Source organism: Corythoichthys intestinalis, chromosome 6 (assembly GCF_030265065.1).
Source record: "Corythoichthys intestinalis isolate RoL2023-P3 chromosome 6, ASM3026506v1, whole genome shotgun sequence".
Lineage (NCBI taxonomy): Eukaryota > Metazoa > Chordata > Actinopteri > Syngnathiformes > Syngnathidae > Corythoichthys > Corythoichthys intestinalis.
This window is the reverse complement of record NC_080400.1, coordinates 41,228,001-41,247,755: the sequence shown is the minus strand read 5'-3', so window position 1 is coordinate 41,247,755 and position 19,755 is coordinate 41,228,001. Positions and strand designations below refer to the sequence as shown.

The window sequence follows — 19,755 nt, the reverse complement described above, 5'->3', positions numbered from 1 at the left end:
AACAACAAGCCTAATGAAGAGCTTGTTTAGCGTCATCCGTTTCTACTGATATCTATTATTCATTTATTCTACGTAGTGCTTCCCAGTGTCTCTCAGTAATCTGACAAGTCGCGTCGCCCTGCACACACAGTGAGTGCACATGCACTACAGCGCACGCAGAAAAAACAAAAAACAAAAAGGACTCTATTGTCTTTTCAATTGGCTGACATACTGACATGCGATCAGCATGGCTAGTTAGCTGTGATTGGTTCAAATGCACTTTTTTGGAACAACAAATACGGGGGGGGCTTTTGAAGTAAAGGGGCAATACAACGGAAAGTTGATCAGATCTTTAAGAGAAAGGAAATATTTGAATTACATTTATTTTATTTGGGTGGTTCAGAACATTCATTAATTTCATTCATTTTCCATGCCGCTTTTCTTCCATGTTAATGTGCACTTTGAACTTATTTTTGTTCATTTATGTAAGGTTACTTCTTTATTTCCTTATAATTAAAAAAAAGTCAATGTTTGCGTTGTCTTCAAAACGCGCACAGCCCCTATGTCGTAAACATGCCACCTCCTGCGCCCCCTTCGAAGAGGAGGGCAATTACAGGGTGACCCAAAAAAAAGTTTACACTCAGTTGACTGCTTGTTTAAAAGCCATTCAAACATATCTAAATAGGTTGTCATGCTTAAGTGATTCATTAAGGTCACTCAATGCAGCTGGTAATCTCTTTTCTCTACAATTCCTGTGCTTCTGCTGAAAATGAAGAAAACTTTAGCTGTACCTGAATTGCTGCGTGCCGGTCTGACACCTACTGAGATTGCAGCAAATCTGAGAATATCCAGATGTGCAGTCTACAAAGTTAAAAAAGAAGCTGAAAGGTACTGGAACAGCCTCACGAAAACCTGGGTCTGGAAAACCCGATCTGTGCGGACCAAAAAGTTGATTGACAAGGTGATATGTGGCCACCCCAGAGTCCAGATCTCAATCCCCTGGATTATAGCATATGGGCAACTGTGGAGGACAGTGCCTGTAAAGGCCGAGTTATACTTCCGCGTCAGACCTACGCCGTCAAGGAAGAATCGAGTTACGACCCTATGCCGTAGGCTGACGCGCGCCTCTCGAATTTTCTAACCTTCGCGTCACCTAGACGTGTATGACGTGACGAAAACGGACTGTGATTGGTCTGCTCAGACTGTTGTTTCCGGTTTACCGCGAAAACACCGCCATTGTAGAATAGAATCAAACATTATTTTCTACACGCAAAAATGCACCAAGCCGACGGGAGTATCATCGAAGAGCAAGTCTCGTCAAGACATTATTATTGTGATTGCCAAATGGCAAGGTCGGCGATCGGGAAAAAAAAAAAAATGGAAGAACCACCGAGACGTGGGTGTTCGGAATCGAGTGGCCACACGAAGCGGTGACCCAGTCGGCCAAAAACTGCGAAATTTTTATCACTTTATGTCGTATTTTTGGTTGGTGCATTTCATCATTTACTGTGTACATATGTTTGCTGTGAGTCTGTGACTTGTTTACGTGTCACACTTCAAGTATATGAAGAATAAAGCACAGATTTGGTGTCAAAAGAGTTGTTTTGATCTTTAATTTTCAATAACAGACAGTTCACACACACAATACATCATCACTGATTGAGAGTGCCTCGGTGCTTTTTATGATAACCTTAAAATCAAGCCTCCCAACGCAGTTTGGGAAGGTCCCTAGACGCCAGAAATCTGCTATGGCTTCCCACTGGCTGGTTGTAGGACACGGCAAACAAATCAGGCTGGAGGGCTTTGCAGACCTTGAACGCAGTGCTCGACGCCAGTTTGAAGCTAGCCGCCACAGCTAGCTCTCTCCACCCGAGTCTAAAACTCTCTGTGCGGCATCAAAAGTCGGCCAGACCGCCTCGAAACCGTCTTCTGCGTCGCCTGATCGTCAACATTTGTATGTTCAATATTTATTCAGTGTTGATGAGCAGAATATTTACTTTCAAGAGTTCCATCTTGCATTGTTTATTTTTTCTCCGACTAGCGGAAGTAAACAAGCATGCCCCAAAACCGTACAAACATAACGCCACATCCCTCTAGTGGCTTGGCGGTGAATTACAGAGCAACGCGTTCCCTCACCGCAGAACTATCGAATGTCGAATGACGCCGTAGTCGCTACGCCGTCACCGCAACGCGGGAGTATAACTCAGGCTTAAGAAGCCACAAACTTCTGTGGCAGCCTTGGAGAGGTCCATTGTTAGATCTTGGGAAAAGATGACAGGATCCTACATAAAGAAGACCTGTCAAGCGTTCCGCAGGCGCCTGGAGGCTGTTGTGACACTTAAGGGAGGACACATTGAAAAATAGAGTGTACTGTACATGTTCTTTACAATAATGTATAATTTGTGATTAAATTCTAATTCTAAGATGAATAAACATGGCATTTACGTTGTATTATGGCAGTGTAAACTTTTTTTTGGGTCACCCTGTAGAATTTTTTTTCGGCCAGTAGCAGCCACTGTAAGTCATTTCAGAACATGCAAATGTTGTGAAGGTGGGAAACACACCACTATTTTTGCAACTGAAAGTCCAGTCCAGTTAGTATAACATTAAACTGTGTGAACTTGGTAACCTGCAAAACTTGAGTAGGAAGCTGCTTAGAGAGAACCGTTTGTGTTTTCTACTGTTAACGTTAATTAAACTGTGACAAATATAGCGAACACTGCTGGAAACTATAGTACCAGAAAAACTTGAGCAAGAAGCTACTTAGAGAGAGAAGAGTGCTGCATAAACTCATATGTTGCTCACACAACACAACATACACACAACATACACACAACATAATCATAATTAACTATGTACATTAAAAAATGAAAATAAAATCTTGGGCTGTCGCAAACTACCCCACACTAGCGTTGTGATCGACTGGTCGATCATGATCGATGGAATGAGCACCCCTGATTTAGCCTATCAATTAATTAGGTTCATATTCGTGAGAAATATAGCCCTGACCCCCGTTCACCCGATCTGTTTGGTCTTATTTATGCCCCATCCGGAGCAAAAAGTGTACATGAAGGTTATGCTGTTACATCCTCCCTACCAATGTTGAGACCAAACCTACGCTCTTGATGAGAATACACCAAATATGAAAAAGTGGTGCTGCTGTTTGTGTTTGTTTTAAGTGCTATGTTAATTCTGGCTGCACAAAATGCATTATTAAATGTTATAAACACATCTACCAAACATTTGAAACAAGTATTGGTGCCTTAGTGTACGCATAGGTGAATTCAGAGTGACAAATGTAGCTAATTTCTTGAAGGAAACACATTGAAAGAAACACTTCAACTTAAGTTATTTTCACCCAGCACAATGAAATTTAGCTAAAAGCCTATGTGTCATGTCTTGGAAATATCACACAAGCTACAGTGTATTGAAAGATACTAAATAAAAAATGGCCATAAATGGCTGAAAATCAACCGAATTGCTACCACACCCTCCTAAATCGGAATCGTAGTAAAAATGGAATAAGACAAAATACAGTAATAAGTGCACAAAAGGTCATTTACAAGTATGGTGTAAAACATTTATTCAAATACGACAGTGTTTCTGAATATGTAAACATAGGAAAATACATGTACAAATATAGAAAAAAAAACAACTACATGGTGTGTTTATTACTCATCAAGATCTTTTTCAACTTTCTTCAAAGTCATCATCCCAAACAGCTCTGTACTGTTTCTTTTAAAACATTCTCACATGCTTGGCACTGACATAAATCTGTACAAAACAGTCTTGCAGACATACAACAACATCTTTCAGTTACACATTTGGTTTTTCTTGCAACTACAATGGACCACCTGCATACAAAATGCATGGTGGGGGGGCAATCATAATTACCCTGGACTATATTCTGAATAAACCTACCCTACAGTATACAGTAGAGATAGGTAGTGCCGTACCGATGCATCGGCGCATGCGTCGAGCTCGCTGGGCAAAGTTTCATCTCAGTGCACGTTCAGCAGCCACCAATGGGATGGATCGCATCAAAAGTACAACTTCTGTGTGACTTTTTGTGAGACGTAGTATGTTTTTTTTTTGGGTTGCATTTTTCAGAGCTCTCTCTTCCGTGCCTTGCTAGATTGGAATTGTATCACAAAGGCATAATTGTTTGAAGTTGTCATCATTAATGATTCTTATTACAAGGTCGAAACTTTCGATCAATCTTTTGCAGTTGTTTCCCCCAAGTTGTGAAATAGCCCTTAGATCTTCACCATCACTAATCTAGTCCTTTTTAAATCTAGGTCAAAGATCCACTTTTTTAAACTAGCTTTTTCTCCGGACTTGGGTAGCCTAGTTTTTTTAGGGTTTTAATTAGGGCTTTCATAATTATCGTGTTAAAGGGCGGTAATTAATTTTTTAAATTAATCACGTTAAAATATTTGACGCAATTATCGCACATGCCCTGCTCAGACAGATTTAAATGACAGTACAGTGAACTGCCCACTTGTTAATTGTGTTTTATGGAGTTTTGCTGCCCTCTGCTGGCGCTTGGGTGCGACTGATTTTACATGCTTCAGCACCCATGAGCATTGTGTAAGTGATTATTGACATCAACAATGGCGGGCTGCTAGTTTATTTTTTGATTGAAAATTTACAAATTTTATTAAAACGAAAACATTAAGAGGGGTTTTAATATAAAATTTCTATAATTTGTACTAACATCTATCTTTTAAGAACTACAAGTCTTTCTATCCATGGATCGCTTTAACAGAATGTTAATAATGTTAATGCCATCTTGTTGATTTATTGTTATAATAAACAAATACAGTCCTTATGTACCGCATGTTGAATGTGTATATCGATCTTGTGTCCTATCTTTCCATTCCAACAATAATTTATAGAAAAATATGGCATATTTTAAAGATGGTTTGAATTGCGATTAATTGTGATGAATAACGATTAATTAATTTTTAAGCTTTAATTAACTCGATTAAAAATTTTAATCGTTTGACAGCCCTAGTTTTAATGTGTTCAGGTTTTATTTGCTGTAATGGCCTTTAGCGCGATGCATTGTTTTTTTTTTCTCTCTCTCTCAATTTTATTGTGTAGTACTTTCCAGCCTTTTGTTTGTAATGTACTGAATTTTGCATTGTTGTAAAACACTTGATGACTGCTCAGGTTTTTTAATAGGCCATAAAAATGAATTTGATTTTAATATTCATTTCATTCATATTATTTTAAGGATAATCCTTTAAAAAAAAAATTTTTTTTTAAAGAAACAATAAATAACAGATTCACTTTTGTAATTAGTAACATTCCGCTACCACTGTAAAAGATTGCAACCTTAACAACAGTTTGATTTTTATGGTCTTGTATAACTCCTAGTCTTGTCTTGCATGGACATCACATACAGTAAAAGTAGATGTCTAAAGGCGAAGAATGCGCAATACTTACTCACATACAATATTAACGTGCAATATTCAATGCTTTCACTGTCAAACTGTTGCTACTTCACTTCTATTCACACCTATTCTATGTCCAATACTTACGTACGTGCAATATTAGCGTGCAATATTCAATGCCTTCACTGACAAACTGCTGCTACTTCACTTCGATTATTTTCACTGCCTGAACATAGGACTATCTCATATACATTTTATATTTATACTAGTATTTATTTAGATTTCGTACTTTTATACTTGCAGGTCACTTTGTAGATTTTAACTTATCCTGCATTGTAAAGGGAGATGCTCAACAATTTCATTGCACAACTGTATAATGACAATAATGGGCTATTCTATTCTATTCTATTCTATTCTATTCTATTCTATTCTATTCTATTCTATTCTATTCTATTCTATTCTATTCTATTCTATTCTATTCTAACTTGGCTATGATTCAGGATGGATGTGGGGAAAAAAACTTTTTAAAAGTATGCAGTTCATTTGCCGAAGCACGAACGTGAATGACAAACAATGTTGTCGTAAAATAGGCTGAAAATTGAGCAATCTATAGCTATTTCAAAGTGCACGCTCAATGGAGTAATGTATATTAATGTTGTTTCCGGAGTAGCCCCGACGAAAATGGCCAACAAGTGACGACGCCCACCTCTTTTCGCCTTCTTTGCTTATCAGATATTTAGGCAAATCCATGTTGTCTAGGTGGGCTGAGTGGGCTCTGGTCTCGGAGTAGCAATTTGAAATGCAGCGGCAATCCGGGTTGCCCGCACCCCCAAGTGTTGTACATTAGTAACTGTTTATTTATTTATTTATTTATTTTGCACTTTTGTCATTTTCGTTCCGTGTATCATGTATGTTCTGTACTTATTTTGTCTTTATTAATATATATATACTCCGTAAATGTAGATATGAATTACGGAACAAGGAAATGACCTCCAGATAGTGTAATGACGTCACATTCGTCGGCCATGGAGAGGTATGCAAAATGGAGAGCCGGAATTTTCAAGGATTTTCCGTGATAATCGAGTCTGCGTTTAGCTAAACGCGCCGCAGTTTTACGGACGCAAGCAAAGTCAATCTGGCCAGCATCATGACAGAGGAGGCAAACTCTGCGGTAGGTTTGAAACGAATGTAGTAAGAGGTTTTCAGCACGGTCACCACGCGCGAACTTTTTTTTTTTCCCAGTAGAGGGTAGCAATCAAAATAATAAGTTAGGTGCTTAGTGTTACCACTGTTTTCTTTTTTACTGCGCTTATGACAAATACAAATCTTTGAATGTTCGATTTTGAACCACATTCATTTCAGCATTGGGACGTCTGAACACTATTTCCGCATATGAGCGACAGGCGACGTTCCAATTGGTCAATGTTCATGGCCGTCATCTTTTAGAAGTTCAGCATTGGACCTTTAAAACGAGAGAAAACATAGTCAAATATTTAGGTATTATAATTGGAAAAAATGAAAGTGCAAGGGTGGCAGAAAATTTTAATCCCATAATTGGTTCAGTCCAAACGAAATTTAATCTTTGGCTCCAGAGGGATTTATCTATAACTAGTAGATCATTAGTCTCTAAAGTCGAAGGTATTTCAAGATTGATATATGCAGCGATGACGCTTGATGTGTCAAGAGATATTTGTATCAAAATTGACAGAATTTTATTCAACTTTATTTGGAAAAACAAAATACATAAAAAAGAATGTTATGATAAATAATGTAGCTTCGGGAGGCTTTGACGCTATAGATTTTACTTCTTTGAATGCATCGTTTAAAATTAAATGGATTAAATTATATTTGAAAAATCCAGACTCAATATGGAATTTCATCACTACACATACCTTTAAATCTGTATGAGATCTAGACTTTTTGTTAAGGTGTAATTACAACATTTCAAAGTTACCAGTTAAATCAGCCAAATTCCACATTCAACTTCTTATGTCATGGTCAATGATATATAAACACAATTTTTCACCACATAGATATTACATTTGGAACAACCGAGATATACAGTATCGAAATAGATCTTTATATTTTGAAAGATGGGCCGAAAATAACATATTCTTAGTTAGTCATTTATTAAACGAAGATTGTCAACTTTTCACTTATCAAGAATTTTGTTTATCTTATGGTATTGTTGTTACGCCTCGTGAATACTCTATTGTGTTTGATGCAATACCAGAAGGCTCTCGAAGATTATTACAAAATTCTCCTAAAGGTAGAAATTGTAATGTGCCAGTCTTTGATCCAAAGTCTATGTTTATTGGTTATAAATGTGCACTATTAAGCTCTGAAGCCTCCAACCATTGTTAGAGAGGACTTCTTCAAAGGGAGATAGTTTCCAAACGTGTAGCGATTTATTATTGGAATAATTTATACGAAGATATTGAATGGAAACATACTTGGCTTTTGCCTAGAAAATATTTCTTAAGAAATAAAGAAGTCACACTCAAATTACTTCACAGGTGTTATCCTGTAAAGACAACAATGGTTAAATTTAAAATTAATATTGATACGTTATGTTCGTTTTGTACAAATGCAGAGGAAACTATTTCCCATTTGTTTTGGAATGTACTTACTCCCACATCTTTTGGGTTGACCTGAACAATTATATTAATTCTAAAGTTGAGCCATCATTGAAAATTGTTTTTAGACATATTTTGTTTGGCCTGTCCAACGTTGAAGAACCAGAAATGAATAAAAGATATGTGATAGATCTTATTTTAATATTAGCAAAATTTCACATTCATTGTGTTAAATATGCTAATCAAAGACCAAATTTTCATGTTTTTGGGATGTTTTCTTTATATTTGGCCAATTTAAGTTCCTGTTTGAACCCCAAGGCTATAAGGACCAAGAGACTTTGCAAACAGTACAGCTTGTGTAAAAATTGACCCCCACCTTTTTATTTATTATTTTTATAGTTGTTGTTGTATATTTTGATTGTATATGAATTGTTCACTCTATGTTTGTATTTGTTTTTGTGTAAATAAAGTTTGTTTAAAAAAAAAAGAAAGAAAAAAAAACCTTTAAAACGAGAGGTGCGGCATGACAAACTTGACCACAGACGAGTTGAGAATATGCATTCACTCCTCCGAAATTAGTTCAAAATTGAAACTCCGCAACAATTACAACAACATATTGAGCTACATAATAAAAACGTAAAGCTGGATTGTAACTGAGGCATGGCTCGTATACGACTCACGTTGGCCTACGTTGGCATGAGATAGACCTCCGCAGGAGCTGCAGTTGAATTGAATTCATGTGCAAAAATCCCCTGTCTGAAGCTGGCTATTTACCTATCTCACGCTATATGCCCTTTCATAAAGATTAACTATCAAACTATGGCGCCACTGGCATTTCTGTCAATGTATGTGTTCGGGGTGGGACAATATATCGATATGGTGATATATCGCGATACTTTCTATTTAATACATGTTTTCGCCTAGAATGGATATATCATTTTAAAAAGGTGCTCACTGAGCAATAAAAGAACTCACTGGTTGATATTGAAGGGTTCTACAAGAATAAAGTGCCTAAGTTAAAAGACTAATTTGTTTACAAGAATATTGCAATAAAATAGTGTTTCTCTATTAATTTACAGAAATGTTGCATTGAAATATTCTCAGTCTGTAAGGAAGACAAATACCTTTTGTCAGATTTTCCGCAAAAGTGCAAAAAATAAACATTGTTTATATTGTTTATAAAAATTGTATATTTTTTCATTTTGAAATAGCCTGTTTTTCTCTTTAAAGGTTGTAGAGTAGAATATCGTGAATTAATTTCCTGATCCATGTTTCGATAATTGTTGTATCGTCAATCCTAAAAGAAACATTTTCGTGAGCATTGTATGGCGAATTGTATAGTATTCTGAGGTTTCCCCCTGTTTTATTTATCTATGTTTCTGTTTTATGGATCTCCATGTGTCCGAAACAGTCGTTAATAAAGTATTCATGTCAGTTAAAACAAATCCACCTTGCCATATACACTGCTGGCCAAAAGTATTGGCAACCCTGCAATTCTGTCAGATAATGCTCAATTTCTCCCAGAAAATGATTGCAATTATAAACGCTTTGGTAGTAATATCTTCATTTATTTTGCTAGCAATGAAAAATCAACAAAAGAGAATGGGCAAAAAAATTAAATCCTTTTCATTTTACACAAAACTCCAAAAATGGGCCGGACAAAAGTATTGGCACCCTCAGCCTAATACTTGGCAGCACAACCTTTAGACAAAATAACTGCGAACAACCGCTTCCGGTATCCATCAATGAGTTTCTTACAATGTTCCGCTGGAATTTTAGACCATTCTTCTTTGGCCAACTGCTCCAGGTTGGATTTGAAGAGATTTGAAGGGTGCCTTCTCCAAACTGCCAAAACCAAAGTTCTATGGGATTTTGGTCTAGACTCATTGCTGGCCAGTTGAGAAGTCGCCAGTGTTTTCTGTCAAATGATTTTGTAGTACTTTTTGAAGTGTGTTTTGGGTCATTGTCTTGCTGGAAGACCCATGACCTCTGAGGAAGACCTAGCTTTCTCACAATGGGCCCTGCATTATGCTGCAAAATTTGTTGTAATCATCAGACTTCATAATGCCATTCACATGGTCAAGCAGTCCTGTGCTAGAGGCAGCAAAGCCACCCCAAAACATTAGGGAACCTCCGTCATGTTTAACTGTGGGGACCATGTTCTTTTCTTTGAAGGTCTTGTTTTTTTTCCCTGTGAACTCTATGTTGATGCGTTTTCCCAAAAAGCTCTACTTTTGTCTCATCCGACCAGTGAACATTCTTCAAAAACGTTTTTGGTTTCTCATGTATGTTTTGGCATACTCCAGCCTGGCTTTTTTATGTCTCTGGGTCAGAAGTGGGGTCTACCTGGGTACCCTACTATAGAGTCTCTTTTCATTCAGACGCCGACGAATAGTACGGGGTGACACTGTTTTACCCTCGGACTGCAGGACAGCCTGAACTTGTTTGGATGTTAGTTGAGGTTCTTTATCCACCATCCGCATAATATTTCGTTGAAATCTTTCATCAATTTTTCTTTTCCATCCACATCTAGGGAGGTTTGCCAAAGTGCTATGGGCTTTTACACTTATTGATGACATTGCGCACAGTAGACACAGGAACATTCAGCTCTTTGGAGATGGACTTGTAGCCTTGAGATTGCCAATGCTTCCCCACAATTTTGCTTCTCAAGTCCTCAGACAGTTCTTTGGTCTTCTTTCTTTTCTCCATGCTCAATGTGGTACACACAAGGACACAGGACAGAGGTTGAGTCAACTTTAATCCATTTTAACTGGCTTCAATTGTAATTTAGTTGTTGCCACCACCTGTTATGCGCCACAGGTAAGTAACATGTGTTATTAATTACACAAATTAGAGAAGCATCACATGATTTTTCAAAGGGTGCCAATACTTTTGTCTGGCCCATTTTTGGAGTTTTGTGTTAAACGAAAATGATTTAATATTTATCCCCATTCTCTTTTGTGTTTTTTCATTGCAAACAAAATAAATGAAGATATTACTAACAGCATATTTGTAATTGCAATCATTTTCTGGTAGAAATTGAGCATTATCTGACAGAATTGCAGGGGTGCCAATACTTTTGGCTAGTAGTGTACATATATTGATTATTTTGAAGTTGAATAATTGACAGCTAATTAGATACTTTGTTTCAATTTAACATTTATGTACTTTTTTTTTTTTTTTAAAGCAAGTTGGTAACCATACAACATTCAGGAATATTCAGTAATTATTTGCTTTATATATTGAAAACTTTGGACCACACCTTAGACCCAACTGCCCCTCCCTTCTTCGTATAACGGACTCAATGGACTGGTTCTTATCTTTTGGAAGCAGGGACGTATTTGGGCGGAGGTTCTGAGAATGAGAGCTTGTCTGCTAAAAAAGACTACTGTTCAGTATCTTGAGGCTGGATGACTACCGCACAGGTCCTTACCACGACACTTCAGGCAGACAATAGTTTCTGCAGTTCAAAAGCCGAGTGATGGAGGAAGGACTGTACAAGTATATCAGGGTGAAGTTAGATTATAGTTTACAGAGGAGGTGTATAGACGCAACATCAGATGAGACGTGTGACTTCTTAAACTTCCTTTCTTTATGTTGTAGAATGGGGATGGAAAAGTCAGCCGTCTCATCCGGATTGGAACTCGGAAGAGTGAGGTACAGTATTGCATGGGTTATTTTATTATTATTGTAAACAATGGAAAGCAAGCTATTAGATTATTTTTATTCTATATCCTTGATATACATTTTAACTAATCACTGCCATTGGAGTGAATACAATCGATTTTAAGTAGGAGGACTTGGCAGTGTAAGACTAGGGAACAATTTGAAAAACAAAATGTGATGAGATAGATTTTCATAATGATTCAATTTTAAATTCTAAATCCAAAGTTGCAATCATTCTTTTTCTAGCACTTTTTTTCCCTCCACACCTACTATGTTTTTTACCACTTGCACACAATCATCCTATGTAAAAACATAGTAGGATTAAATAAACTTTGCATCTGTCTTGTTTCTGTCATATTTCATGTCAGCATTTGATTTTTTAAAAAATGAAATAAAACAAGCACAATTAATAACTGTATTTTTCTTCTAATATTTTTCAAGAAAATTGGGATCGAGATAAACTGAGTTTTGGATTTTTTCCCCCAAAAATTTGCTCAACACAGTTGTCAGACCAACCGTAACTCAACACAAACTGTATTCACCAGTGTAAGAAACACCTTGTTGTTGTTGTTGTTGCAATTTGCACATAATTTTTTTTTTTTTTTCTGTTGTGTTTTTTTGATGACGCCAATGTATTGGATGTGCATGTCTGGTTTACATTCAAGCCAGTATTTTAGAACAACATATATAATACACAGAAGTAGTATTTTCTCAAAGGCTTTCCATAAAAATTCCACATATACTGTACAGTGGGGCAAATAAGTATTTAGTCAACCACTAATTGTGCAAGTTCTCCCACTTGAAAATATTAGAGAGACCTGTAATTGTCAACATGGGTAAACCTCAACCATGAGAAACAGAATATGGGACAAAAACCCAGAAAATGACATTGTTTGATTTTTAAATAATTTATTTGCAAATCATGGTGGAAAATAAGTATTTGGTCAATACCAAAAGTTCATCTCAATACTTTGTTATGTACCCTTTGTTGGCAATAACGGAGGCCAAACGTTTTCTGTAACTCTTCACAAGCTTTTCACACACTGTTGCTGGTATTTTGGCCCATTCCTCCATGCAGATCCCCTCTAGAGCAGTGATTTTTTTGGGGCTGTCGTTGGGCAACACAGACTTTCAACTCCCTCCACAGATTTTCTATGGGGTTGAGATCTGGAGACTGGCTAGGCCATTATAGGACCTTGAAATGCCCTGACTGTGTGTTTGGGATCGTTGTCATGCTGAAATATCCAGCTATGTCTCATCTTCAATGCCCTTGCTGATGGAAGGAGATTTTCACTCAAAATCTCTCGATACATGGCCCCATTCATTCTTTCCTGTACACAGATCAGTCATCCTGGTCCCTTTGCAGAAAAACAGCCCCAAAGCATGATGTATCCATCTCCCTGCTTCACAGTGGGTATGGTGTTCTTCGGATGCAATTCAGTATTCTTTCTCCTCCAAACACAATAACCTGTGTTTCTACCAAAAAGTTCTATTTTGGTTTCATCTGACCTTAACCAGGGGTTGATTTGTGCCGGAACAGGATCCGCCACCTCTTGATTTTGGCGTCCCTGTGTTCCGGGACTTATTTGGGCGGATCCGGTACCTCTCTTGTGTAGAAAATAATTATAATATAAAAACTTTTTTTTAAAAAGGTATTGTATTATTTTATAACGTTGACAAAGAGTCAAACGCTTAGCTACAGCCCCTTTTAGATTCTCCGAAACACTGGGAATGTCGCGGGATTAACCCGTGTAGCAGTTGTCTTTGAAAACAATTTCCCGTGTCGACTGACACGGAGATTACGCGGACATTTCACGGGTTGCATCCTAGTGTCATGTCCGGGACCTACACGGGAGGCGGTGTGCGTGAAAGCAGCTGTTAAATTCCAGGGAGCACGATGGCTGATAAAGGTAAATATCATAGCGGGCCGATCGTCACTTCCTCCCTCTTCGCAGTAAAACGCAAAGAGGTAAATAAACATCACAATTATAAACATAGCAAGTGGGAAAGAGCTAAATTAAACTGAAAACATAACAAAATTAAAATGTCCAAATATTACGTTCGGGTCAGGCCGGGCCGGGCTTCTCACTCGCAAACTTTTAAAAATAAATATATATTCATATACGTATACTCAAACAATTTATGGATGTTGAACTAAGAAATACTTGTTATCAGTAAATAATTCGAATGAAAAAGTGAAGGCGCTGTATATGGTCATGTCATTCCAAACAGTATAAGTGCAGAGCCAGAGTCTGCCATTCCCTCTTTTTAATCTTCCCCTCTGTGTGTCCGCAAAACCGCATCTGTTTATTTATAATTAACAGACTTTTCCAGCCTTATTTCGTTGTGTAAATGCATTTAAAATTATCATAAAAATATGTAGACGATTTAAGATTTAGAAAACTTGCGATTTTTTTTTTTTTCTGTCAACTGAAACTTCGTTACCAAAGACAGTCTTTTACGCATTGTCACAATGTGATCCTTTTTAATCTTCCCCTTTGTGTCCGCAAAACCGCAGCTCTTTATATTTAACAAACTTTTCCAGCGTTATTTCATTGTTTAAATGCATTTAAAATGATCATAAAAAAATGCAGACTTTTTAGACATTTCTAAAACTGAAGTTTTTTTTCTACTAACTGAGAATTCCTTACAAAACACACAGGCATCGTCACAAATGTGATCACACATAACGCAACGAGTCCGTTTTCCCAAGCAGCAAGCATGAGTGAGGCCCAGGTCTGACTGGCGCATCCCATCCTTTTCATCCTTATCATCCTTATCCTGAGTCTTCACAAATAAAACATAAAATTTCGGAGGGTTGAGGTTTCGGGCTTGAGCTTGCAAATAAAATATAAAATTTCGTTGTTTTTTTGGGCTGGAGCCTACAAATAAAAGATAAAATTTTGGGAGGCTCGGGCCTGCAAATCAAGTTAATTGACCGGGCACGGGCCAGGTCGGGCTTTAATGCCCGCGGACCGACTCGGGTCAGGCTGGATTTTTTTAAGCCCCATTTTACCTCTTGCCACCACTTACAGTCTTGATGAGCTTGAATTGGCTGGAGTTACGACGTTGGGAACGCTCCATCCAGATCAAAACATGTTTTGACCAACGTTGTGACAGCGGATGCCGACCAAAAATGACGTTTGTGTCCGGTTTATAAAATCGCGCCAGCAGCCCTCCCCGCACCGAGCGCGCCAGTGGGCAACAGCAGGGACAAGTCTGTGAAAGCGTCCAACCCGCTTCATTCTCGGGACATCGTTTCATGCGTGAAAGCAATGACCCGAGCAAATCCCTCGTCACCTTACATGGAAATTTCCCTGGATATGTGTGTGAAAAGGGCTGTAGTGATACATTTGGTGATGAGTCCCTAACCATGAATTAATCATCTATAGCCATGTTATATCGCTGACTGTTTACTGTAAGTCCCACCTTTGTTTATATGGGCAATTGCCCTTGCTGTGCAGAGTATATCCTAAATAATTGTAAATTGTTGTCATAACATTTATACCATGGTTATTATCTAAAATTGAGGCTTGTAAGTCCCACAGCATGGCAAGTGGGCATTTGCGTGTTGTTTTCGACACTAGTTTTTGCCTGTGTTCTGGGACCTGTGCGTGTCTAATCATCCCTGCGCTGTCATATGTACTTTACGTTCCGGCACCATATGGTTTACAAATTAAGCACTGACCATAACACATTCTCCCAGTCCTCTTCTGGATCATCCAAATGCTCTCTAGCGGACCGCAGACGGGCCTGGACGTGTACTGGCTTCAGCAGGGCGACACGTCTGGCAGTGCAGGATTTGAGTCCCTGGCGGCGCATTGTGTTACTGATAGTAGCCTTTGTTACTGTGGTCCCAGCTCTCTGTAGGTCATTCACTAGGTCCACCCGTGTGGTTCTGGGATTTTTGCTCACCGTTCTTGTTATCATTTTGACGCCACGGGGTGAGATCTTGCATGGAGCCCCAGATCGAGGGAGATTATCAGTGGTCTTGTATGTCCTCCATTTTCCAATAATTGCTCCCACAGTTGATTTCTTTACACCAAGCGTTTTACCTATTGCACACTCAGTCTTCCCAGCCTGGTGCATGTCTACAATTTTGTCTGTGGTGTCCTTCGACAGCTCTTTGGTCTTGGCCATAGTGGAGTTTGGAGTGTGACTGACTGAGTTTGTGGACAGGTGTCTTTTATACCGATAATGATTTAAAACAGATGCCATTAATACAGGTAATGAGTGGAGCCTCGTTAGACCTCGTTAGAAGAAGTTAGACCTCTATGACAGCCAGAAATCTTGCTTGTTTGTAGGTGACCCAATACTTATTTTCCACTCTAATTTGGAAATAAATTCTTTAAAAATCAAACAATGTGATTTTCAGTTTTTTTTTTCACATTCTGTCTCTCGTGGTTCAGGTTTACCCATGTATACAATTACAGGCCTCTCTAATCTTTTCAAATAGGAGAACTTGCACAATTGGAGAACTCGCACAATTGGTGGTTGACTAAATACTTATTTGCCCCACTGTATACAGTACAGGCCAAAAGTTTGGACACACCTCATTCAACACAACAAAATGATAGTCCCAGTCCCATTGATAGAAGTAAGAACTTTGATTAATTTACCCTGATAAGGCATACCTGTGAATTAAAAACCATTTCAGGTGACTACCTCTTATCGAGGCAATGTCAAGAGTGTGCAAAAATGTTGAAGATATTAGAATATAAAACGTTTCCAGTTATTTCCCCTTTTTTTTCTAATTACATAATTCCACGTGTTCTATTATAGTTTTGATAGCTTGAGTGAGAATTCACAATGTAAATAGTGATGAAAATAATGAAAACACACGAATGAGAAAGTGTGTCCAAACTTTTGGCCTGTACTGTACGTTAAATAGGAACTAGTAATAGCAATTTATTGTATATCAATGATTGTTGGCTCAAGCGGAATCCGGAATGCTTATACCTTTTTAGAAGACAAAAAAAAATACTGGGCTGTTTTCATTTCATGCCAGTCTGTTGCAGTACATTTAAACTTTTGTGCTCTTCTTATAGTTGGCTCGTATTCAGACTCAAAGTGTTGCAGATAAACTGAAAGAGCTGCACCCTGACATCAGTTTAGAAATAGGTAAGAACCATCACTGCTGGCCATGGTTAGATGTTTAGATTAATAACTATTGATTACTGATGTGTTGACAGCCTTCATCAGTCATTTACTCACTTGTCCTTTCTTTCAGTGGCCATGTCAACAATTGGGGATAAAATCCTTGACACGGCATTATCGAAGGTAAGGTTTGTCATCAGTATGCACATTAAATCTTGTGTTGTTGGATGTTTACAAATTGGAACATTTGTGGGTGTGGACAACTGAAACTCGCTTGTTTTTCCAGTGCTGTCCTGAAGGCAAGTGGCATATGAACTATGATAAATGTAAAAGTGGTTTACAAGAGTTTGCGCAATTTTCATTAATAAATTGTACAGTCAAAACCAAAATTGTCTTTGAATGTCTTAATCGGAGTGCCGATTATCAATACAGTTCTTGCATACAGATGTAGACACTGTTTGCAAGCATGCATTTTGACACCCTTTCGCTCAGATTAGCTCCCAGCGAACTCCCAACCAGGAAAGCAAATATCACTAAAGCGCTAAGAATCTGTTTTATTGATCCCCAAAGTTTATGCACGGATGGGAAAACGAACTAAACTACTGTTGCATAGCTTTGTGATAGTCGTTGTCTCCTGACACAAAGGTTGTGGGTTCAATTCCCTTGACCCTGTGGCCATGTCAAAGAATCCTTGAGCAAAGTACTTAACCCCATCTTCTGATATTACGTCATCAGTAGGTGATTGAGATGACAGTGTTAAAGCGCTCTTTGCCTTGAAGGTGCAAAATCACTATACAAGTGAATGGCCATTTTAAATGGGGGGTAAATAGATATTTTCGAGGGATGTATACGCATCGTTCCTTGAGCCTGATTTTTACTTCATTTATTTATTTGTCTTGGGGTTGATTAATCAAATCAATTATTAATTCCAGACTTAAAACGGCTACTTCTCTGTTATTTGCGGATGGATCACAATGATATTTGGTAGTTATATTCCAGGTATGTATAGGCACTGATCGTCTGAGCTATATTTGTAATTTTTTGTGTCAGTGCTGATTAATTACATTAATTGATTGCGGAATTATTGTTCCTTGTAGGTTCCAAATTAGCCAGTAGAGGGAGCCGGGCGGTTAAAGTTTTAAACTTCTTTTAAAATTAAGCCATTTAATGTCTAGAAATGTTTTCCTTAAATATATTTTTACTATCATCATAACTTCCTTGTTAGCATTGTGTAGTTATTAAATATTGTCTGTTGTAATTTTAAATTCAGATTTTGTTGCTGCTTTAGGAAGTATGAACAGAACGAATATGTAAACTGAGAACCCAATGTACAGTATATCGTTAGATGGCATTGAATTAAAATTAATCCGAAACACTTTTTGCTCTTTACAGATTGGAGAGAAGAGTTTGTTCACCAAAGAGTTGGAGATTGCTCTAGAGAAAAATATGTAAGTAGTACTGGCCAACACAATCACACACACAGCAGAACAAAGTCAAGCTCAAAAGTGTCTGTACCCATCTGTTCATGAATCAAAAACTCACAGTGGTCACAGAAGTATTTGAAATAATACTATGCCATAAAATTGTAGTGGAAATCAGACATTCACAGCACAAGAGGTGTCTTCAAAGAAGTATTCAGGCTGTCGGCCTATTCAAAAGATGACAAGTTGTCATTGAGCTGTTTTGTGACGAAGGCTTTTTTTCAATACTAAATGCAGAGGTGGGTAGAGTAGCCAAAATATTTGTGAACTTTTGAGTCTAGACTTGGCCAGTTCGGTTGAAAGAAGGGCCATGCCTACCGTCTACTTGTGATTTTGTATTCAATGTTTTTAATTTCTTGGAGCCAATCGAAAATGGGAAATGAGCCGCTGTGCTTCACTTGTTTAAAAATTTGAACAAATTGTTCAAAAGGCTTTAGCTGTAAGACATTGATGAACCTAATTACTGTAAATTTCAGACTATAAGCCACTACTTTTTTCCCTTTGTTGGAATCTTGCGGTTCATAGTCGAGTGCGGCTTATTTGTTGATTTATTTGGGTTAATAGGTAACACTTTATTTGACTGCGGCGTCATAAGACTGTCATAAAACTGTCATAATTATGATATTGCACTGTCATAAAGTGTCAACCGGCAAATTTTGTCACTAACGCCATTTATGACCAGCTTGGATCTTTTACATCCGTTCAAAAGTGAGATAATTTGGCGATGGCACTAAACGGCATCTGTCATAAGCATTTATTAATGCTCAAGACAATGTCATGTCATAATTATGATGTAATATCCCATAATACAGTGAGGACAGCTGCGGTTCATTGTCCGGTGCCACTTATCTATGAACGAATGTCGTTTTCGTATCAAATTTGGTGAGTGGGGGCTTTCAGTCAGGTGCCCCTTATAGTCCGAAATTACGGTAATACCCCATGGATTTTGGGTTTTGCCAATACGAAAGGACAACACAAGCGATCGTGGTCGCGTGTCGATCAGTGAAAAGTGGGGAGCAAAGCGAGGCCAACTAATGCTATGGGTGACGTCACCAAGGGTTTGCCCAGTTTCCTTTTTTTTTTTTTTTTTGGTTAATATTTGATGGACCATAGAGAGAGAAAGGAGTAGTGACATGTCTCAGTAGATTACAAAATGTTAGGCACGCACATCAAATGTAACAAAGCATCTCCAAGCAGCTTTGTGTTATTCTAACCACAGTTGCACTTATTATTGAGCAGAAATTGTTGTATTTATTTAATTAACCGTTTTTTTTTTATGTGTTTAAGTAGATACTGTATGTTTCAAAGCAGCAAGTTGATGAATGACAAATGCAAATAGAGCTGCAAACCCTTTCATTTCAGCCGCACGTTGAGATTTTAATCTTCAAAGGCTGTCAACCCAAGTGAATGGTTGTATTATTCAGCGAGGAAATGAAGCACGTCTTCATGAGTCTGTCCCTCTGTGTCCCGCAGGGTGGATCTTGTAGTCCATTCACTGAAGGACCTTCCTACGACACTGCCTCCAGGATTCACCATTGCAGCTGTGCTCAAGTGAGT

At 38.0% G+C, this 19,755-nt stretch overlaps 1 protein-coding gene across 2 annotated transcripts in view; it reads left to right on the top strand.

Moving 5' to 3' along the window:
* Positions 1-6,369: 6,369 nt before the first annotated feature.
* LOC130917682 (porphobilinogen deaminase-like) overlaps positions 6,370-19,755 on the top strand; it is a 28,633-nt gene continuing 15,247 nt past the window's right edge. The window contains exons 1-6 of one of the 2 annotated variants that reach the window (XM_057839321.1): positions 6,370-6,549; positions 11,558-11,611; positions 16,669-16,741; positions 16,851-16,900; positions 18,110-18,165; positions 19,672-19,749. In XM_057839321.1, coding sequence (XP_057695304.1) covers positions 6,526-6,549; positions 11,558-11,611; positions 16,669-16,741; positions 16,851-16,900; positions 18,110-18,165; positions 19,672-19,749 — 335 coding nt within the window. In that variant the 5' untranslated portion in view covers positions 6,370-6,525. Of the gene's footprint in view, positions 6,550-11,291; positions 11,466-11,557; positions 11,612-16,668; positions 16,742-16,850; positions 16,901-18,109; positions 18,166-19,671; positions 19,750-19,755 lie in introns of those variants that run through there. The other variant, XM_057839320.1, reaches the window with a different exon arrangement.